This window comes from Lacerta agilis, chromosome 1 (genome assembly GCF_009819535.1).
Source record: "Lacerta agilis isolate rLacAgi1 chromosome 1, rLacAgi1.pri, whole genome shotgun sequence".
NCBI lineage: Eukaryota > Metazoa > Chordata > Lepidosauria > Squamata > Lacertidae > Lacerta > Lacerta agilis.
Window position 1 is genome coordinate 71,967,922 of NC_046312.1, and position 23,229 is coordinate 71,991,150.

General features: G+C 42.5%; 1 protein-coding gene across 1 annotated transcript in view; it reads left to right on the top strand.

Annotated features, from left to right (window-relative positions):
* The first annotated feature begins 1,201 nt into the window (after positions 1–1,201).
* The window catches only part of TRPM5 (transient receptor potential cation channel subfamily M member 5), a 35,513-nt gene continuing 13,485 nt past the window's right edge, over positions 1,202–23,229 (top strand). The window contains exons 1-13 of the mRNA XM_033174220.1: positions 1,202–1,252; positions 5,757–5,827; positions 6,133–6,286; positions 7,197–7,377; positions 8,032–8,198; positions 9,176–9,356; positions 10,831–10,895; positions 12,707–12,898; positions 14,214–14,316; positions 14,992–15,110; positions 16,714–17,064; positions 18,854–18,979; positions 21,202–21,325. Coding sequence (XP_033030111.1) covers positions 1,202–1,252; positions 5,757–5,827; positions 6,133–6,286; positions 7,197–7,377; positions 8,032–8,198; positions 9,176–9,356; positions 10,831–10,895; positions 12,707–12,898; positions 14,214–14,316; positions 14,992–15,110; positions 16,714–17,064; positions 18,854–18,979; positions 21,202–21,325 — 1,885 coding nt within the window. The remainder of the gene's footprint in view (positions 1,253–5,756; positions 5,828–6,132; positions 6,287–7,196; positions 7,378–8,031; positions 8,199–9,175; positions 9,357–10,830; positions 10,896–12,706; positions 12,899–14,213; positions 14,317–14,991; positions 15,111–16,713; positions 17,065–18,853; positions 18,980–21,201; positions 21,326–23,229) is intronic.

The window sequence follows — 23,229 nt, forward strand, 5'->3', positions numbered from 1 at the left end:
GTGAGCGGCGGCTCGTGGGGCTGCCCCGTCCGTCCGTAAAGCAGCACGGACGGGGTGCCGGGCGGCGGGGCTCGGCTTGGGGAGTGGTGGGAGGGGCCGTCAAGTGTCACCCCCCTCCCCTGAAATACGGGCTGTCCCGCCCCCATCGCCCCTCCCTTGCTACGCCACTGCTGTGGAGGGAGGCACCCAAGTTGGGCAGGATGGTTTGATCAGAGGAGCTGCTTACAGGAATGAGTTAAGCACTCATGTAGCTACTATAATAAAAATTTGCAGCGCTGCCCCATGGCCACATTTCATGATGGGATTTGGGAACATCAGGAAACTGCTCCTATGTTTGTTGCGTAATGCTTAGTTTGGCCCTGAGAGGTATTATCAGGAGTCCTTTTAAAAACAAAATGCTTTCTCAGTATTGAAACTAGGGACACCTTTAACCTGGCATTCAGATTCAGTGCCTGAATGCTCTGCTATTACATATTTTTGAAGGATCTTGTAAAATAGTAAAAATATTGATGAGTGGTAGTTCACACAAACTGTGTGCAGAGGACCCCAGCAGCTTGATAAAATAGGGGCACCAAGACCCTAGGAAAAGGCAACCCATATATATACCTTTTAAAGGCCTCTTTGAAGGCTTGTACTGTCAGGGCCATTTGTAATTCATTTGTAAGGGAGTTCTACAACCCAGGAGGTGCTCTTGCTTAAAGACTATCTTTCTTCTAGCAAACGGTGGCAGCTCTCGTGTATTAAGTTGTAATTTATCTCGCACTTGCTTCAGTATCTCAGAAAGAGATCTATATTGAGGTTTTGACAGCCAGCAGTCAATTAACTAAAAATGAGAAGCAGGTAATTAACCAATTAAAATTCTGTAATCAGTTCACAGCCCCAGTGCTCCTACATTTTGAGCCAATGAAGCATTTTAGTTCCTGGGCAGAATAAATCTGGGGGGACCCAGATAACTTGGGGAAATGAAAAGCCTTTCAGTGCACACCTGTAACTGAGGTGCTGCCTACACCTTCCCGAGTGCTGCTCTAAGATGCCACCTGGTGGTTGTTTCTGAATGCTGCTGTACACTGAAGTGGGAAGGGGAGGGAGGAGGAGGAGGAAGAGAAGAAGAAGAAGAAGAAGAAGAAGAAGAAGAAGAAGAAGAAGAAGAAGAAGAAGAAGAAGAACGGACTACAAGTCACAGGAACAGGGGGAACTGACCATGGCAGTAGTGGATGAACTCATACGTGGAGAAGCAAAGGAACTGGATATTGTGAGCTAGGTTCAGTCCTAGTGGTGCAGAACACAGAAAGATGGGGGCAATTACGGTATAGGGTTCAAAACACAGAAATATGGAGTGATTGTGGGGTTCAGAGCAGCAGAAATTAGAAGCCATGAAAGGCAGGATGGGACTATCATTAGGCTGCCAAAAACTTGGTTGCCCATAAATGTGGAAAGTGAGCAGCAGCACAGTGCTTCCTGGCAAGGATTGTACTGAGAACAGCTGCAATTTTTTTTTTAATTTTTTTTGCATTCAGGCCTCTCTTAATGGCATCTCCCTCTCTCTCACACACATGCATTCTGATTTGTTTGTGGGGCAGTTATATAACATTGTGCATTCGCCCTGATCTGCTCGTGGGGAGTTGTCATTACTCACTCATTCATCCCACACTTTCCAATACATTTTCCCATCAGTTTCCAAACTGTGAAAAGCCCTGTTTCTTTTTTGATGGGAATTTGTTGCACCAGGGCAGCAGAGCCCTTTAATCCCATTTAATTGGAGAAGCCAAGTTTCGGGATGTTCTTGAATCTCTCTTGCAAAACAGTGACAATTAGAAAATGGAAATAAATGGGATGAACTGGATGTCAATGTGTTTTGCATCATTACCAAAAATAGGATTGGTTCCTTCAAAGGGAGCCATAACAACCTACCCTGCCATTTGCATCCGTGAGTCATTTGCAATGACTGTTTGCTTGTTATTTATCTAACATGTTAAATTTGTATCTTATCTTTCCCACCAAATGATGTTCAAGGTGGCTAACAGCAACAATATACATACAATGACACAGCAATAAATGTAACAAACACAAATTAGGTAGAGCATCACTAAAAAAAAATTGAGAAAACTTTAAACAAATTACAGCTTACTTACAAATCAGTTTATAGTTCAAAGTCCTGTCTAAATAAAGAGGTCTTTAGCTGCTGGCAGAAAGTCATCAGAGATGGGGCTAGCTGGACCCCTCTAGGTAAGAGATCCTAGACATTTAGAGCAGGCATCCCCAACCTGCGGCCCTCGTGATGTTTTGGCCTACAACTCCCATGATCCCTAGCTAACAGGACCAGTGGTCAGGGATGATGGGAATTGTAGTCCAAAACATGGGGATGCCCAATTTAGAGCAACCAAATCCATGAGCTTCAGATGTTTGTGGGGCAAACGAAAGGGCCTCTCCCAAGGATCTATGGACATCACTGTTAGTTTGACAGGGGCACTTGCTCCTGTTGTTTTTTATTTCAGGGGTTTATTACAGTTCAGCAGCAGTCGTCTTTCTCCACCAATCTTGCTCCTCAACAATAACAATTATTTTCGTTTCACAATATTATCACATGTTGATACCAACACAACTTGTCATGGTTAATCTCTTGCTCTGAAACAGAATCATGTTTCAGGGTGGTGCTTAGTTTGTCTGTCTTTCGGATTAACACCACCTACCTGAATCCCTGAGAATTAACCAAAAGCTGCTAAATTAAGTTCACCACATTTTGTGCTCAAGTAAAAGAAAATATGGCCGAGCATTTTCTACTTTTTTAAGAGGACAGGAAATCATGGGTGCAAACATAGAGGTACTATTACCGGTAAGCTGTTTATGAAGAAAGAAAGAAAGAAAGAAAGAAAGAAAGAAAGAAAGAAAGAAAGAAAGATTAGATTATTCTAACCATTTCTACTTTAGCTTATCTTATTAAAGAAGAGGGATACAATAATTGCAAAAGCCCTGTTCAGACAACGTACATATGTTGGTTATGCATGGAGACATGAGGGTAGTGTAGGGATCGTATCTGAAAGTACACCCTTCTATACAGGAAGAGAAGGCTATTGACAGCTACCAGGCACGAGGGCTAGAGGCAGTAATGATTCTGAATACCAGTTGCCGGAAACCACAGGAGAAAAGAGTGCTCTTGTGTTCAAATCCTGCTTGCTGGCTTCCCACAAGCATCTGATTGGCCACTGTGAGAGCAGAATGCTAGACTAGATGGGACATTGGCATGATCTATGTTCTTATGTACATTCATGGTAATCTCTGACTGGAATTTTACACATATACAACATATTGTACTTCCAATCTGTACCTTGTGTATACTTCGAATGTGTGAATGCTATGTTCAGAAGCTATTACGAATATGCACAGAAGAACAGGGCTATCAGAGACCATTTTGATCCTCCCCCCCCCCCCATTACCAACACCCATGCTTAGTCAGCATGAATATGTTTACTCAACAGGACAAACAAGCTAATTTCTATAACTGACACAGGGCCATTTGCTGCGGAACACTTTCATTTTTGTCTTCTGGGAAGGCTTCCTTCCTTTTCTGCCCTGTTTCTGGCTCTTCCCTCACGAATGTTCATTTGTTTTGATTTGAATCAGATGGCCTTCACTGAAGCTTAGTCACATCATTGTGTAAATACAGGCTGATGAAAAGGCAGGCCCCCAAAGAGACATTAATTAAAGAGGGGGGAAAGCAACAGTACCGTCAGCAACAAAAGCCAGCTCCTTCCAAGACCTATTTGCGATCCAAAACCAAATACTGTGAAAATTCATTGCAGAACCATGTATGTGCACTAGGAAATATCAGTCTAGTATTTTGGCCATAGATAACTTTACAGGCTCCAGTTGCAATAAATAAGTAGTACTGCTGATTTATCTTCTTCCTGGACAAAATATTGTATATGTGCAATCTTCTTCTGCAAACAATTTTGTATGTGTCATTCAGTCCACATCATAAATTCACCATTATTCGCCATATCTATCTCTCATCTGTATAGATCAAATTATTGCAATTCTATCCCTACCGTCTTATCTTATCCACACCCTAGTTCCTAAAATCTTACACAATAAAACTAAAATATACCTGAAAAATTAGGCATGCTCCTCTGCTCTAAAACAGGATATCGTTATGCTTCTTTCCCTACTTTCCCTGGGCTGTGAGAAGTTCCAGGTGAACAGCACTTACCCAGATTTGGTTTTCTTTGGAAGGAGGCCACTAGTGGCTTCTGGAAATTTTGTAATGTTTGAGTTTATTTATAAATATGCAGGTTGAGCTCAAGTGAGGGCACAGCTTAAGCACTCCAACAGACAACGAAATCCATTACCTCTCATCAGATCTTGAGCGAGGGACTGGCAGCAGCACAGCATCCCCCCCCTTACTATCAGTGTTATTTTTCCAGAAAAAAGAGGTGCTGAAACTCACTATGAATGCCTCCCTTGTTCTCTTTACAGGTAGGTAGCCTTTTTGGTCTGCCATAGTCAAAACAAAATAAAATGAAAAAATCCTTCCAGTAGCACCTTAGAGACCAACTAAGTTTGTTCTTGGTATGAGCTTTCGTGTGCATGCACACTTCTTCAGATTCCTTGTTCTCTTATAATGGTGCCCATATGAGAGGTGCCAGAACTGAGTTCCAGTGGGTTCCAGCTGAAAAATTCCTATTTACAATGTTTCATATTCTCTCATCTCTCTCCCTTTCTCTGACTCCCACTTTAAAAGTGTTTCTATTACGCTTTGTTTGTGACTTGCTTGCCACCTCCCTCTGGCTGGAGGTAGTGCTGTCTTAAGCAATAGCTGCAAAGGATTGGCTTTAAACATGCAGTCTCCTCTTCTGGGTACCTCCAGACTATCACTCTTTTGCAGGAGGGATTAAAGCAAATACAGTGGTACCTCAGGTTACATACGCTTCAGGTTACAGACTCCGCTAACCCAGAAATAGTACCTCGGGTTAAGAAATTTGCTTCAGGATAAGAACAGAAATCGTGCTCTGGTGGCGCAGCAGCAGTGGGAGGTCCCATTAGCTAAAGTGGTGCTTCAGGTTAAGAACAGTTTCAGGTTAAGAACGGACCTCCGGAACAAATTAAGTTCTTAACTCGAGGTACCACTGTACTTTAAATTAAGTAAAATAAAAAATTCCTTCCAGTAGCACCTTAGAGACCAACTAAGTTTGTTCTTGGTATGAGCTTTTGTGTGCATGCACACATGCACACGAAAGCTCATACCAAGAACAAACTTAGTTGGTCTCTAAGGTGCTACTGGAAGGAATTTTTTAATTTTATTTTGTTTTGACTATGGCAGACCAACACGGCTACCTACCTGTAACTTTAAATTAAGGTTTGAATAATTCAAAGTGCTCTGTCACCCTAATTGCAACACCTACTTCGGAAAAAGAATCAGTGTGGAAAATGACAGGAGAATCCATTGAAAAGTGTGGGATGAACATACGACTGATGGGGGAATGAAGAAAAAAACACTCACAAACAAATCAGGATGAATGCGCATTGCTGGATAATCTCCCCACAAACAAATTAGAATGAATACTCAATAAAGATTGGCTACAACTTCCAGATAAGCTTTGTGTAAGCAAATCAGGATGACTGCTCAATAGCTGTCATCTAGACTGCCGTAGGAGACCTCTTAACTGGTTTCTTTTTCCAATAATGTTACTGTGAAATATTAATAACTAGAATGCTGTAAACTAAATATAGCTTGACTTCTTTTTCTCTCCCCTGCCCAGAATATTGTTCTCCAAGCCTTTAGAAGAAGAGAAAGCATCTCAAACGATAACGTGGACTTAAGGGGTAAAATGTAAGTTCATTTGTGACGATCTTAAAGAACTAAGGAAAAGGCAGCAAGTATGGTTTAAAAGTGTCTCTCTCTTGTTCTTCAGCCATGCATACATATAAATTCAGATGCACATTTATAACATAAAATGCATTAGATCATGTGTGCACTTTGTATGTAGCCATGTAAATGCTACTAAAATAGTGAACTTGAGCCGTCATGATGACATTCACATTTTTTAAAAATATGACTTTGGATTAAATTCCATTACACTTTTGTTATCAAGGCCCATCACTGAAGACACTCATCTTTTAATTATCTTACTTCAGGGAAGCCAGTCAGGCTGATGATCCCTCAGTGGACCCAAAGGAACACTCACAAGCCAAACTGCACAATAATGAGAAAGAAGGAGCCTTTCAGAGGGAATTGCCATATTGCACAGGAGAAATCGACTTCATGGCTTCTGGAAAGAAACGCGGAAAGGTAGCACAAAACCTCTCGGGGGGGGGGGAGATGAAGGTCTTTTAAGATGGGAATTCTACTATTTTTACCCTAAAAATCTTATTTCTCTCATCCTTTGTATATCTTTACTTCGTACTTTGTGCCAACATTCAAGATCTGGGATCAACTCTGTGAAGAAGCTCTAAAAACACATTTGAAACAATTCACATACCTAAAAACAACAACAACCAAAACCAGTAATCTCAGATACAATGAGGCTGTGATTCACCAAACATTTAAGTCAGGACATTTACCTTTCAGCAGGCGTGCACCTCGATCTTGATCTTATGCATAGTTGCTTAGAAGTCACCCCTACTACATCTGATGGGTTTTACTGCCTAATGAATATACTCAGGGAACTGCCTTCTCCATGGGTAGAGAGGGAGTTCTGCAGGCATAGTCTATGGGCAAAGCCCACCCATCACATGATAACAGAAAGCTTCTGTTGCTATTCTGCTGGTGAAACACCATAGGAAATTGGTTCAAAAATGGGGTATGCTAAGGGCAGATTAGGGAAGGCCTTGGATTTCCCAACATGCCCCCCCCCCCGCAAAGGCAAAAAACTACTCCAGACCTGGAGCTGGCACAGTCATCCACTCCCCTCATTCATGTCAATGGGAGGGACACCAAAGGGAGAACACCTGTGGAGGGATGGGAAAAGTTGTCCTCCACCTTCTGCTTTGGTAAGAGCAAGCAACAGGTCTTAAGACGCAGCTGTTCCTCCACAGCAGGATCTCCCAGCCATTTTCTGGATCATTTTCTGTTCTGCTTTTGGCAGTAAACTGCCTTGAGCTAGCCCAAAGCATGTGAAAGGCAGGGAGGCTCTTGACTTCACTTCTAGAGTTTCCTGTGGCGCTCACCTCTTTTCTGAATGCCCCTTTCTTGGCTACAGTTTATTAAGGTGCCCTGTGCCATCCACCCTGGAGTTATATTTGACGTCATGAGCAACAAGTGGAACCTTCCTGCTCCCAACCTGGTTGTCTCTTTAGTAGGAGAAGAAGAAAACTTTCAGATGAAACCTTGGCTGCGTGACACCTTGAGAAAAGGATTGGTGAAGGCTGCGCAAAGCACTGGTTGGTTCCACTCCTTGAAATGGGAATGTAGTTATTTACAACCCTATCAAATATGATTCCTACTTAATAAGGGGAAACTTTCCTAAAAAATTCTGCATGTTAAAAGTGGCTCAGCTTTTTAGCTAGAGAGTTCTACCCCTCTTTATTCAATATGATAAATCTTTCTGAAAACAAGGCCATGTGAATGAGACAATATCCGATTATCAACATGGCATGATTCAAGCATAAGAAGTATCATTTGTTTGAGTCACAGCTCCCCTTGTTTATAAGCATATACGGTATTTAATAAAAAATATTTAATCAAATCCTGAGCTATAGAGAAATAACCATTGAAAGAGAGGTCACATCCTGGTGTAAGGAGGGGGGGGAGTTGAACTGCAGTTTTACATGAAATATACTTATTCGTCATCCCAGATTTGTGAGCCTGGCAGCATGCGTGCCACCAACACAAGCCACAATTAACAGATCGTTTAAGGTCAATTTACAGGGAATGTGGGATGGTGCTGGCATCGGAGCATTTGAGCTGAGATTTGAAGTTTGCCAAAATTCAACCCTGGCTAGCAGGACCATGATGGGAATTGTAGTCCAAAAACAGCTGAATACCCAAGTTTGGGGAAACCCGTAACATCTTATGCTTGTAAAATTTTGTTTCAGGTGCATGGATCTTTACCAGTGCCTTGCGTGTTGGAATAACAAAACATATAGGGCAAGCGGTTCGGGATCACATGCTGGCGAGTACTTCTTCCACGGTAAAAGTGGTTGCGATAGGAATAACTTCACTGGGGAAAATTCGCCACAGAGAACTTCTGGATAATGCCAAGGTATCTTTTCCGCCGAGGAAAACAGAGAAAGGATGTAGAGGTTTTGCCTGAAAACAACTTGAACCCTTGGGTCTTATTGACCAGGTGGCAGAATAATGCTGTGCAGACTCCCTAAGTCACAAATCAGTTCTCAGAGTTTGTTGGATAGATTTTCATTTTACTCCCATGCATGCACACATATTTATATAGCGCGCACACACAATCATTATGACTTTAGTTTTTGAGAGTTCATAGTAAGATGTTATAGCTTTATACCTGAACAGAGAATGCAAACTACTGTCCTTCCTGTACTGTACTATCTGGTGAATGTGCTTTCAAGCCTGCATGATTCACAACCCTGGTAATGCATGTTCCTGATCGCACAGGCAGGGGCGTTCCGAGGCGGAGGTGGGGGAGTGGCCCAACCCGGGGGCCATTCCAAAGGGGGGGCGACAAAATGCTGACCCCCAATTGGCAGCACCTCCCAGGTCACCCTCCACTTGCCATGCATGCCCTGGGATGTGTGCCATGCCCTTTGCAGGCAGCGCATCACGTCCCTCAGACGAGCGCCGCTCCGGATACTGGAGCAGGTTGCTCCGCTTCTGCGCACAGGAGCTCCTAAACACATGCAGCTAAACACATGCAGAAGTGCCCATTAGACCTCCTTCCTCAGAGCAGAAAACTTTGGGAACTGTGGTTTGTTTAAACTCTAGTTAGTGAGAACAAGGGAGAAGCTAACAGTGGTTCTGGTTTCTGCACAAGCTACAGTTTAAACAAGCCACAGGTCTCTGTGTTCAGTTGTCAAACTGTGGTTTGTTCAAAACAGTTTGAGTTTCTTCTAAGCTTTTACTCTGGCATGCAACAGAGAAGAGGAGTGAGCATGTGACCCTGAGGCATGCTGCAGCTCATCCTCATCATGGGAGGCCATGGTTTCCCACTATGTCTGAACCAGACCCATGTTTTCGTAGAAAAAAAACCCCATCTCTCCTTTTCCCTAGAATGACAGCCTTATAAGCTACAAATCTGACCACAGTGCCCAAGGTCCTCTATATTTTCTTGACAACCACCACTCTCATTTTATCTTGGTGGATGAAAAAGACCCGAATGAGCCGGATGGGACTACAAGGCTACGTCTCACCTTCGAGAAACACATTTCAGAACAGCGCACTGGCTACGGAGGTGGGCAGTCGTGAAAAAGGAAAGATGAGACCTAGATTATTACTCGGGTTCCTTGCATTTACAAGGATGTTTGTTTAAATACAGATGATAGGATTATTATTTATAATAGTCTATTACTGATATATATATATATATATATATATATATATATATATATATATATATATATATATATATGATTTGGCTGCAATCCCGTACACTTTAGCTCAGATAAATATCACAGCTGGGTTTTAAGCTGCCTGATTTTGTGCAGTTCTGCAGAGCTCTATGAAAGTTAGATTGTATTCTGCCTTAATTCTAAAATAATAGCCATGAAAGGGCCACTGCAAATGAGACACTTTTGATGAATAATCATTAATAAACTGGTAATGTGCAGCTGCTAGTGATATAGACTGGAGGATTTTGCCATGTCCCCCAAAGAAAAAGGCTTGTGGGTACAAGGACAACCCCCCCCCCAAAAAAAATGTGAACGGCAATCTGCTGCATGTGTTCATTTGGAGGCAGAAATCTAAACAAAAGCAGCATTTGCTTTGGGTGTATCAACTGTTAAGAGTTAACATAAAGTTACATAAAGTGGCTTGAAACTTCCCTACACTACATTTTCAAAACCATGCAACCTTCCAAGGCTGCTTTCAGTTATGCAGTAAAATGCCAGGAGGGGGGGGCATGAGAGGAAGGCTTCTTAAACCTTTACCACTTGCACATTTCCTGTGCAAAGCCCTCCCTTCCCAGTGGTTTCTTTCCCATGGTTAGAAAAGCAACTGAGAGGTGCGTTTTAAGCAGACACCAGCTAAGAGAAAGAATTAGGCAGCCTCCTCCTCTCCAACTTTTGTCTCGATAAACTTGCAGCTTCTTAAAGCTGCTTTTTGACTGCATATAATGTCTAGTTTTGGCTCTTAGATTGTAGCCAAAAGAAGACAAAATGCCCATATTATTTCTATAATATTTTTATTTAATATTCAAAAACCTGCATAAGGGACGTGGGTGGTGCTGTGGGTTAAACCACAGAGCCTAGGGCTTGCTGATCAGAAGGTCGGTGGTTCAAATCCCCGCGATGGGCTTTAGATAACCAAAAGTCAGTAGAGGGTGACATAGGACTTTTCTATTTTTGACAAATCACAATTTTAGTTGCTTTTAATAAGTGAGCTGGCAGTTCAAAATCCTCCTCCAGTATAACACCCTTAAGATATCCAAACAATATCCAGCAAGGAGTCTGAAGAGCACAGAAGGTTAATAGCATTCAATGCAATTTCTGATGGCTGGATGTAGGATAGGATAACCTTACAATGGTTATCCCCATACTATGTCATTATCTTGTAACTAGGTATAAAAAAATATACCATAGCCTGTTTTTGTCCTTGCAGGGGAGAAGCAGTGTTGATATGCTTGTAGATGGGGGAAACAAATGAACAGCTGAGATAATAGAACTGCATAGATTTTATTAACTTAAATATTTAATCCTCTATTGATCCAGGAACAGGCAGCATTGAAATCCCTGTGCTCTGCTTGCTTGTGAATGGAAGACCGAACATACTCGAGGTAAAGAGCTAATCGTCTTGTTTAAATAAGAGAGGAAGCTATTTAAGCAAATATTCAGGTGCCTTACACATAGCCGAACAGTGTGCTGGACATGAAATGTAGACCCAGAAAAATAATGGCTCCAAGTCTGCTGCTTTTTTTTTTTTTTTTTTTTTTTTTTTTTTTGCTGATAAGTGACAGAAAGAGATTCAAAAGTCACAGAGGGACCACACTTTTATTAGGAGTAACTCAAATGCTCCAAAATAGTGAGCAAGCCTTTGAGTTCTTTAGAACTCATCTTTAGGCTGGATGGTTAATAAAACAAGAGAGGAAGGAGAGGAGTTGGACATGATGTTGAAGTCCAAAAAGCTTAAGGCGGCTCAACAGGCTTAGGTAGATTCACCTGTTTGGTGCAGAGGAAGGCACCACCAGCACACAGCACAGGGATTGCCCACACACCTGCTTGTTCCATGCCTAGAAAGCATAGGTCCAAGAGGTTTTATGTTTGCTTCACCTCTTTCCCCAAGAAAACCTCTTTAGCGCTGAATCGGAGCAAATGTCAATCCACCAAAAACCTGATGGATGTTTTCTCCAGTTCAGCAGTAAAGATCGGGTTTCCCAGGTGAGAAGCGGTGGGGCAAGTGGAAGTCTGGACCAGGCTATAGCTGAGTATGAACCAGGGTTCCTTGTAAAGTATGTTTATGTGGTTGCCACCTAGTGGTCAAAAGGCAGAAAGCAGGACCTAAGCGTGCTCGAGGCCAGTCTTCTTGGGAGCTATTCAAAGATGGATGCCAGACTGGAAATTGTGTAACAGAAACCAAGAAAAACTATTGTTCATCTTACTGCTGTAGCATAAATATATATTATAGTCCCAGCATGGCCCCCTGCTCTTGACAGCTGTGGGAAGCCCTGTAATTTGTTTTGAATTTTGTTTTGGGCCCAACTCTGAAAGGAAGGTAGGGCCCTGGCAGCTGGACTTACCAGCTGGTTTCAGTTCACGGCATCTCCAAGAAATGCTGAGAAAGACTCCTGCCCAGAACCCCGGGGAGCTGCTGCCAATCATGGCAGACAGTACTCAGCTAGATGGACCAATCATCTGACTCGATATAAGATGAGCTTCCTATGTACTGTCACCAATTACATTCTCCCCCACAATGTGGTGCCAGTGATATAGAAAGGGAAAATTTAAATGACACGGACAAATCATGGGCCTGGCATCCTTGTCAGTGACATTGCTGCTATGCCAGCTGTTCAGAAAGAGCAATCTGGTGGCACTGCTGACCCTGGAGCACTGGGCCTGCACTACTAGACTCATCAGTGCTGACACCATTTTCATTTTCTCCCAGTGCAATGCCCATGACATATGCACCGACACTGGAGTGTTATTTCACATGAAGGTAGTTCTTAGAACATGTTCTTCAACAATGGCTAAATACAACAGTTTTTTCAGGAATGCAAAACCACTTCAGTACATGTGCTTGTCCAACTGCTGAGGAAAAAGAAAAAGAGAAAAAACTGCTTGATTGAAGAGTACTGGGATTTCACTATGGAACGATTCATTAAAATAAGTGCCATCTCTTACATTTTCTTTGAGAAATGGGCCACAGTCTAGCCTAAGAATTGTAGCCCTACTGGGGTCACTATCAGGCTGATTCAACAAATCTTTTGCAAAGATAACAGCCTAGATAACGAAATGCAACATAGGGGTTCAGTCCTGTACATACAACTAACTGGGCTTGTTTGTGCAGAGTAACTTAGCATAGTATTGCATTTCCATGTTATCTGAGCATGTATGGTCTCATCTCTCATCTCTCTGTTTTGTTTTTTAACAGCGAATTTGCAGGGGACTGGAAAATTCTGCCCCCTGGCTCATCTTGGCTGGATCTGGTGGGATAGCCGATATCTTAGCTGCACTTATTAATGAACCACACTTAATTGTGCCACAGGTGGTAGAAAAACAGTTAAAAGAGAAATTCCCTACAGAGGATTTCTTGGGGACAGACATTCTTCAGTGGACTGCGGTGGTAAATGGATTGCTTGGTACTTTGTAGTCATCAAATGCATTTACAGACTATGAGGAGTTTGCAGTAAATACATATATACTCTATTGTCAACCATCCTGAGCTATACTTTGGTGCATTTCTAAATTCCAGCCGTTCTTTCACCTCCTTAATCTTCCTTAAATGGGACCAAAAATTATTTTCCTGTACTTCTCTTTCCCTTTTCATTTTGTAATACTAAGGATTTTGTATACAAGGGCTTAATCATAGAATTGTAGAGTTGGAAGGGACCTCGAGGGTGATCTAATCCAACTCCATGCAATGCAGCAGTCTCAACTACTGTAACTTAAACATGACAGGTGGCCATCCAAACTCTACTTAAAAACCTTCAAGGAAGTTCCATCACCTTTCGTGGAAGTCTGTTTCACTATCAGACAGCACTTACAGTCAGAACATTCTTCCTGATGTTTAGTTGGAATCAGGGCTGTCTTAAGCATATGCGGTGCCAGGGTGCAAAGATCCACCCGGCGCCCGCCCCCCCAGTTGCCCAGTCCCAGGCACGCAGAAGGGCGGAGCCGCCTGCCGCCTCAGCGTCTCGCTGGCTTGGTCGCCCCTGAATTTGTGGCGCAGAGCTGCCTGCAGAAGAGCTCGCTGCAGCGCTCTGACTGACTGGCAGGCTCTTTCCTGGACTCAGCTCTCAGGCCCTGGACTCTCAGCCTGGCATCCCTGAGAGCCCGGCTCCCGGGTTCCCCGCGCCCCTAGTGCCTATGGGTAAGATGGCCCTGGTTGGAATCTCCTTTCTTATAACTAGAATCCATTGGTAGAGGTCCCAGCCTCCAGAGCAGGAGGAAACAAGCTTGCTGCATCTTCCATGTGACAGCCCTTTAGATATTTGAAGATGGCTATTATATCGCTTCTCAGTCTCCTCTTTACCAGGATAAACATATCAACTCCCTCAACCATTCATATATAGATTCTACTCCTTCTTTGTAGAGAGAGAGAGAGAGAGAGAGAGAGAGAGAGAGAGAGAGAGAGAGAGAGTGTGTGTGAGAGAGAGAGAGAGAGAGAGAGTGCAAAACTGGTTCCCCAAAGGCCTTTGCTTTGGTTCTGACTCTCATATCCCTTAGTAAGGAATGATTTGTAACTGAAGCCCGAGTATTTTGTATATTTTGGGTGATATCTAGTGTTAGTCCTAGAGCAGATGCATTGAAAGCAGAGGTTTTATGTAATTTACATCCATTGATGTCAGTGAGCTAACTCTGAGAATGATTTTGTTGGATTTCACCCTTTATTTTTACTATAATGGAATTGGAAACTCCAAACTGATTTATCTCTTTAGATCCAGAGCATTCTTGTCCAGCAGCAGCTTTTAACAGTGCATAACTTTGAACAAGAAGGTTCAGAAGAACTGGATACAGTCATTTTGAAAGCACTGGTTAAAGGTAACATGTTTTTTATATATATTGTCTATTTAAAAAAAAGAAGACTCCCTAATCCAGTATTACCTCATTTAATTTCTTTAATAAATTTCTTTTCCTGTAGACACTCAAAATGGTGGACAATATGGATAAAACCACCAATACACAAAACAATTCTATTTCAAACAATTTAAAAATAATAAAACAATAGTAAAATCATAAGACCACTGCAAACTAAAGGCTCACTGAAATTGGAAAATATTTAGTCTCTCCCTAAACTCTAAAAGGAGTCATATGAAATAAGAAAGTCAATGAAAAACAATCACACTCTGGTAGAAGCTTACGAATGACAGACAACTGATAGTTAACTTTTCGTATTTACTTTGTTCAGTGCCATTTCCCAAGTTGGGTTCATTGAATTTTAATGCTTTAAATATAGTGAAAATGTTTTTTAAAAACAAACAAACCTCGAAACTTTCAGAAAATAGGATTCGAAATAAAATAAAATAAAATAAAAAAGCTTTATTTTATTTTATTAACTATTGAGGGTTTGGGGCTGTGGTCCTAGGCACACATACTTCAGAGCAAACCCCACTGAACTTGTAAGACTTATTTGTGAGTAAATATGCATAGGACTGACCTGTTAATCCATTCTAAAGCCACTTGATTAATTTATTCTTATTTTATGTTTATGGTTAGCCTGTAAAAGTCATAGTCAGGAAGCCCAAGAATACCTGGATGAATTGAAGCTGGCTGTGGCCTGGAACAGAGTGGATATAGCTAAGAGTGAAATATTCAATGGAGATGTTGAATGGAAGGTAGAGTTTGTTTTGTTTCTTTCATGCTTGAGTTGCTTATACTAAAGTTGGTAACTTTAGCATCTGCTGGTGAATGAAGTTTTTGAGTTATGCACATGAGTAATCTTCTTCACCCATCCTGAAGAAGTAATCTAAAAGTTGAACAGCTGAAAAGGACCTAAGATTAACTCCTGAAGTGTTCATATCGGATGCCATTGCATCCTCAAAGCACTCCACTGTCAGGAATCCCAGGGTTGATCTACATCCGCGACTGGCATTTCTGTGATAAAAATTCCCCAAATGTTTATTCCAGAATAAGTGATAGAAATCAGCTTTCCTCCAAAATGCAACTCAGTGAAGGATATTTAGGGCTCCCCTTTAAATCTCTTAATTCTGACTCTGATCAGACCTGTTTAAACTTTAGCAACGACCTGGACCTCTTTCAGTTTCATTACAATTTATTTATTTATAATATATGCTTGACTGCCGAATCAACAGAGTCCTCTAGGTGGCTCACACAAGAGTTCAACTGAAACATTATCAGATTAATTAAAGCATTTAGAACATCAAACCAATCATTCAGTGTCTTGCCCAAAAACTAGGACAAACTGAGATAACAGGATTGAAACCCAGCAGAAATCATTTGTTTCAAGGGCAAAGAAACATAGTTTTAAAATGCCTGGGAGAATAAAATGGTCCTTGCTTGGTGCTGAAGAGGATCTTTGTGTAGCCACCAGATGAGTCTCATTGAGCAAAGCACATAGTGAGTGTCCCACCCAGTGCCAGATTTACGTATAAGTTAAACAAGCTATAGCTTAGACCCCCCCTCTCTTGACCCCCCCCCAAAAAAAAACGTAAAGGGAAAAAAACTGGATGTACATTTCCAAAATATAAGATAAAAATAAAATAAAACCTACACACAGCAACAATGTTTTGTGTTGTGTATGGACCTAATAAGTTACCATATAGCATATATTCAACACAAAAAACAGTGACAATTTGTTGTTGACAAATTACCTTCAGTAGCTTAGGGCCTCATCAAACCTAAATCCGGCCCTGGTCTCACCACTTAATACCTGGGATGTGGATCAGGGTGTGGGCTCAATGTATGAGAGCCACAGCTCATACCATTGGTTCTACCAGAGAACACTGCCAGGGGGATTTGCCATAGGGATGCAGACCAGTCCACATAGTGCATGCAATGTCTAGACCAGTACCTAATTGAGCAGTGAAGGACAAAAAGCTCATATCCTAAGCATATTGATTGTTTCTATTCTTAGCCATGTAATGGCTCACTCAGGGTGCAATGCAAGTCAGCTCACTTAACCTGATGAATGAACAGTCATAAGGTAGTACAGTACATTATCTGCATATTGCTCCTTTGGTGCAAAATTGTTGTATGGTAAACTGGTCCAGTCCAGAAGCTATTTAACAGGGTTTGTACAGTATGCTTTCTGTGGCAGATTGAAATGTGCCAAGATGTAAGGTTTTCTTTACCTTGTTTTTGTCTGTCTGGTCCAACGGACCTCCTTGCTCAGGTTTGCATGTGGCAAGAATGCCACAATTCCTAATGCTAATATCAACAACTGCAATGGAATTTCCTTTTCCTTTCTTGCAAACTCAGTCATGTGACCTAGAGGAAGTGATGATGGATGCCCTGGTAAATGACAAGCCTGAATTTGTCAAGTTGTTCATTGATAACGGGGCCAACATGTATGACTTCCTGACCTACAGCCGTCTTCAGAGACTCTACTGTACCATCTCGCCAAAGTGTCTCCTCTATTCGCTTCTGCTTAAAAAACACGAGGAAAGCAGACTCACCTTGGCAGGGATGAGTGGTCAACAGCACAAGGAAGCAATCGACACTTGCCCTCTCTTCACTCTTCATGAGGTTTCCAGGGTGCTGAAGGACTTCCTTCATGATGCATGCAGAGGTTTCTACCAAGACCCTAAATCTGGAAGCAAGAAGAAAGCTGTAAGTTTCTCAAAAACATAGGGAGTGTTGAACACAAGGCAAGGCCCTTTGGGACCCAGTATATAACCACTGGCACACCACACAATTCCATTATTTTCAGGTCCAAGAAGCCACAGACAAGCTGCTGTGCTCACAAATCAAATCACTGGTGAAATGGCCTGAGTCATTGAAACCTGTAAAATGAGGGAGGCATCAAAAACTTGGACAATGCCCACTTTCACAATTTTCTTCCTTCTAGGGCTGGGAAGGGCAGCCTGTGGCCCTCAAAAAAGGTGGTTCACATCATCCCTGACCATTGGCCATGCTGTCCAGGGCTGATGGGAGTTGGAGTCCACCTGGAGGGGCACAGGTTCCCCATCCCTGGTCTAGAGTTTGCAGTATTCCCCACCAGATAGCAACTCCAATGTTATTGTTTTTGCCTGGATTGCGGTTGCCCGGTTGTAATGGATAACTATTGGATATTTTTATGTGATGCTATTAGTGAATATGAAAATTCCACACCACACACCTGTATTGTTTGTCGATTTCTATGCATTTCTCCTTTCCTATGTTAGGGCATGTACCCAAACTATTTTTTAATAAAATGGTGTAGCAACTGCAGAATAGCTTATCTTACACCTTGACATATCTTACCTCTTCAATGTATTGATAAAATATCACACTGTGACTTCTGGACCAGGGTTTAGAATATTGTCCAAAGGACAAAAATGCAATCAGAACGCTCCTGTTTGACCATATTGAAAGATACATCATGGGGTAGTGAAGGTATAAAATCCAAAATCAGGAATCAGATACTGATGTGGTGCTTTCATTGGGAAATGTAACCATCAAAATGCTTACTTTTTTTCTCTCTCTCTCTCAGCATAAAGAAAGCAGTAAAGGGGTTGAACAGTTGAGCCTTGATTTATGTACTAGCCTAGATGACTTGCTTGAATTTTAATGAACCACCATTAATTAGTGTCTGCTGAAAAGTGTACTCTTGTTGCCAAAACCAAATAAAAATCTGATATAACAGAAAGCTGGGTCATAGGGCTAATTGCAACTTCTTTGCACAATGTCTTTCAGTCAGGATGTTCTCATACCTATTCATTTGTTTCCAGGACACAGTGCGCCTTTAACTCAGCAGTGACAGTGAATAAATTATCTCAGGGTACTGCCAAAAACAAAAATACAAAATCCAAGAGGCTTGTTTAAGGGAGCTGGGAGCTCTTTGGTTTTGCATTCAGCACAGTCAGAGGTGCCATTTGGGGGCTTTCAACTGGTACAGATAAAAATGCTATGCAGTGGTTTCATCCGGACAATTGGGGAGCATAAAATTTGCCTGAAAACTCAGAGATGCATTATCTTTCTAAAAGGATACAAAACATATTGATAGAGGTTGCCTATATGTTTCCAGATGTTCCTTAACTCGAAGAGCATCATTCGTTTTAAAGGATATGTCCCCTATCCTACATTACAGTGCATGGAACAGGGGGATGCCGTTCCAGTTATTCAGACCTCTCCACAACCTATGATCTGGTACATCACAATTAATAGATGGCGGCAGTTCGGTGTGCTGTGCATCCTTCTAAGCATGCTTTGATGTCCTCTGTAGCTAATTGCTGTGACACGGAGAAGATCCTTGTGAAGGGTTGCTCAAGAGCAGGAAGTCTCTCCTACTTTTGAAAATTGTTTTCATTATTTAATGCTTAGGATCATAACGTTTGCCTGCAAATAGAAAGATCCACTTAGGGAAGTTCCAGGTATACAAGATTGCATTATAACAAGTTATTTGCTCGTTTAGGATAAGATAAGTGCAAAAAGGGTACCGAGCCCTTTGGATATGAATCAGAAAAGCGAAAATCCTTGGAGAGATTTATTCTTATGGGCAGTACTTCAAAACCGACACAAGATGGCGTACTACTTCTGGGCGATGGTAAGCTTCATAGTGCAGTGCTACAGATTTCAAATGCTCATTTTACCTGCTTACCCGTATTTTATCTGAGGGGCAAATAGAAGCTACTGGTGGGGAGAGGGAACTTGGATACCTCCCCTTCAGGAATTCAAAATGGACTCTTTACTATGGAGGCTATCATTATTGCTTTGTTTGTGTCTGGAGGCTGATGGCGGCTAACAGACTGAGGTTGAATCCTGACAAGACAGAAGTACTGTTTTGGGGAGACAGGAGGTGGGCAGGTGTGGAAGACTCCCTGGTCCTGAATGGGTTAACTGTGCCCCTGAAGGACCAGGTGCGCAGCCTGGGAGTCATTTTGGACTCGCAGCTGTCTATGGAGGCGCAGGTTAATTCTGTGTCCAGGGCAGCTGTTTATCAGCTCCATCTGGTACGCAGGCTGAGACCCTACCAGCCTTTGGACTGTCTCGCCAGAGTGGTGCATGCTCTGGTTATCTCTTGTTTGGATTACTGCAATGTGCTCTATGTGGGGCTCCTTTTAAATTGAGATGCTAGGAATTAATGCGTGGACCTTCTCAGGGCAAAAGGTGTTATTTGCTATTAAGTCATTGTATCTGGGGACAAGCACAATCCCTGGGTAGCAGGTTGGATGAAAGAATCAGAAACCTTACTGGAAAGTGAGGGATAAACCTATGGTGGACCAAGCAGGAAACCTGACATTTCTGTTTCCCCACAACTAAGGCATAAAGGGATAAACACATTCTGTTTCCTCTCGTAAAAGGGAAGCCCTATATGCAGCACCCTAAATACATTAATATTGATGGCAGCAATGAGATAGCCACACTCTAACCAACTGAGCTATACAGCCTATAGAGTACTTAGAAAGCATGGGGCAATAATCCAGCCCACCAAGAATCCAAAGAGCCCACCTTTGAGAGTCCATTCTGGGCAGCAACTGTGTCTTTAAAAAGAAAAAACAACCCCCACTCCCCCCAGGCATTCTAAATAACTCCCTTAAAAGCAGGGTCCTCAGGCACAGCAAAAAACCAAACTGACACCCCACATAGGACTAGATGGGAGTAATGCAGTGCTTTGAAGAATTCGCCTTCATGAGTTTCTTTGGGGCAGGAAAGCATTTATTGTGAGAAGCCCCCAACACAAATTTCCTTTTCACATCACTTAGAAGGAAAATGAAGCTGAATCAAGTAAATTGTTCGCGTGTTTCCCATGTTAGACTTAAATAATCTTTAAGTGATTGAAACCACTTCTATAAATGCCTGGAAATTGTCAATGTGTGTGTGTGTGGGGGGGGACATTTGCATTTTTTATTTATTTAAGATTTTCTTGATTTACAAAGGTAGTGCAATGTCTCTCTCGTATTTTTTCCATGTAACATTTTTACAAATCAATTTCGTTTGTTGAGACATTAGGAAGAAAAGGGGGAAAGAGGTGGGTGGGGTGGGGTGGGGTGACTATGTTTCTATTTTACTTAATATATGCAGGGTTTGGTGTCGGCGTTGTTTGTGCAGGTTCTCTGTTGACATTTGCCTCACTTGCGAGCACATTCCTTACTTGCAGCATTCCTCCTTCACCTGCCGTGTTTCTCATTGTCTCTCATGAACTCTTCTCCCATTGACCTTCTCTGCATTCTCATATTCATTCGTATCACACTGTTTACAATGCAAAAAAGCCCTTATCCTGTTTGTTCCCATGTTGAAAGGATGTGCCTTGGCCCACAGCCTCCCTGGGACTTCAAGGCTAGCCAGAAATTTAAGCCCAATCTGCTAGACCAGAATAGCACTAATTGTTAAAAAATGTTCATTTCAAGAAAGGAAAACATTTTTGAGCTGCTTATTATGCTACCTTGGAAAAGCTTTTTGCCTTTTCAGCAAGCACCTTTTTCATTATTTAATGCAGTGGGATCTAATTGGGAGTGGGGGAGTTTATGCGATAACAAATGTCTGGGTCTTAAAGATGCTTTGGGGGTTTTGCTGGAACAGATTAAAAGGATTGCCCTTCCAGAAGTATTCACAATGTGATTGTAATATCATCATCATCATCATCATCATCATCATTTATATTCTGGGTTTCCCTAGCCACTCTTGTAATGGTGCTTACTGCTCAGTATAGACCAAGTCATTGGGAAATGTGAAATAAACAGGGCAGGTGGAGTCTCAAGGAGATGCTATTGTTTTTAATCACCTCTTAAGATTCGGATGTGATTTTACATGGTTCCCCCACCACAGGGTCAGGAAGGTGTGGCTGCAGCCCTGGCAGCTTGCAAAATCCTCCGAGAGATGTCCCACCTGGAGAAAGAAGCTGAAGTCGTCCGCAAAATGAAAGAGGCAAAATATGAGCAGCTTGCTGTGGGTAAGCCTATACAGTGTCAACCATTTAAAACTTGTCTGGGCATCCCGACCAAATGTATTTTTACAAGTCCAGTATTACCCTTGTTCCACACTTGTTCATTGTGGCAGCTTTAAAGGTTTAGTGCAGATGAGGCCACAATGATTCCATCCACTTTTAACTGTCCAAACTGCTTGAACCTCTGCAAAGTACCGATAGCCAGGAGGTGACCCAACAGCATCAAATGGCGATTTGAGTGTTTGCCTTCCTGTAATAGGTATCTGAACAGGGGAAATAAAGACTCTCTCTGCAAAGTATCTCTGCAATGGAGCAGGACAAATGTCATCTCTCAAAGTAATTAAAACTCTGAGCAAGATACAAAGGTGGCATGCTTTTATGAGAATTCACTGGATCGTAGCTCTCCCAGTCAGACAAACCACTCACCATTAACATCAGGGCACAAGTTTTTGCCTTTCATGGGCTAGTTGATAACCCCTTCTGGACAGGGAATGCAACATTACTGATAGCCCTAGTAACACCTGGGATCGATTATTGTGATGGACTGTGCATGGGGTTCTTCTCAAAAACTTCAGCTAGTTCAAAATGTAGCATTTTGCCTACTGACGGACAGGCACCACTGGGAACATCTCTTGCCGCTTCTAAAAGAGCTTAATTATCGTAGTCTCATTGCTGAGTAACAACGGGCAGAGCTTCTGAGCAGCCAGAAGACTCTCAGAGGTGTACTTGCCTGGAGGCAGAGTCAGCGTCCAAAGTCCTAGGGTCAGGTGAACAGCAATCCATGTGGTCAGATGGTCCAGGGATCAGGGAATCCAATGATCCTGGGGTCAAGGGTCAAGACAAGCAGGAAGCAGCAATGTAGGGCCACGAACTACAAGCGTTACCAGCAACTTGCTGCTGCTGGAAGTTCTGCTTAAGAAGGCTGAAGCCAGCTGGCTCTCATCATCGCCTTCTCCTCTGAGTCCTTGAAGGCTGATCAGTTGCAGGTGGAATCACTCTGCCTTCTCCCCCTTCAAGCTGCTGTTCAGCAGGCAAAGCTGGCTCCTGGCCTATGACATTAATTGCTATCTGTAAATTTTCAGATACAATCCAAAGTGCTGGTCCTAGTCTATAATCACCTATATAGCTTGGCGCCAGGACCACCTCCTTCCAGCTGAACCTGTCTGGACTGTAATATTATCCAAGGCAGCACTCCTCCAAGTGCCCCTGCCTGAGATTAGGCAAGTGGTGACTGGAGATGATGAGATGTATCAGTTGTCTCACTTGGGATGGAGACTGCCTTATACCAGAACAAACTATTTGTGCATCTAGTCCTCTGGCCCTCTAGATGTTATTCTTGGGCTCCAGATCCCATCAGCCCCAGCCAGCTTGGCCAATGGTCAGCAATGATGGGAGTTGTAGTCCAACAACATGTTCCTTCTGGATAGCTCAGTCGGTAAGCATGAGGCTTAATTTCAGAGTTGTGGGTTCAAGCTCTACATTGGGCAAAAAACCCTGCATTGCAGGGGGTTGGACTAGATGACCCTTGTGGTCCCTTCCAACTCTACAATTCAATGATTTGATAATTCTATGAACACCTAGACGACCACTGGTGTCCCTTCCCTGATACAGTCCAGAGCTATTTACTCTCTTGCAATGGCTCTCCAGGGTCTTTCCCATCCTCTCCTATGTGATCTTTTTAATGGAATATGCCAAGGGTTGAGTATGATATCATCTGCATGCCAGGCATGTGCTCTAATACTGAGCTGTGCTCCCCCCCCCCAATTATGTGCATGCACCATGTGTGTGCTGACATTTTAGACCTTTCCAGCTTTTTGAGGAGACAGGGTAACTAGCTGCCCATCTGTTCTCTCCCACCTCTGGCCTAGTCACGGCTGTTTCCTCTACATTCTTTCAGCCCCTCACAAAAA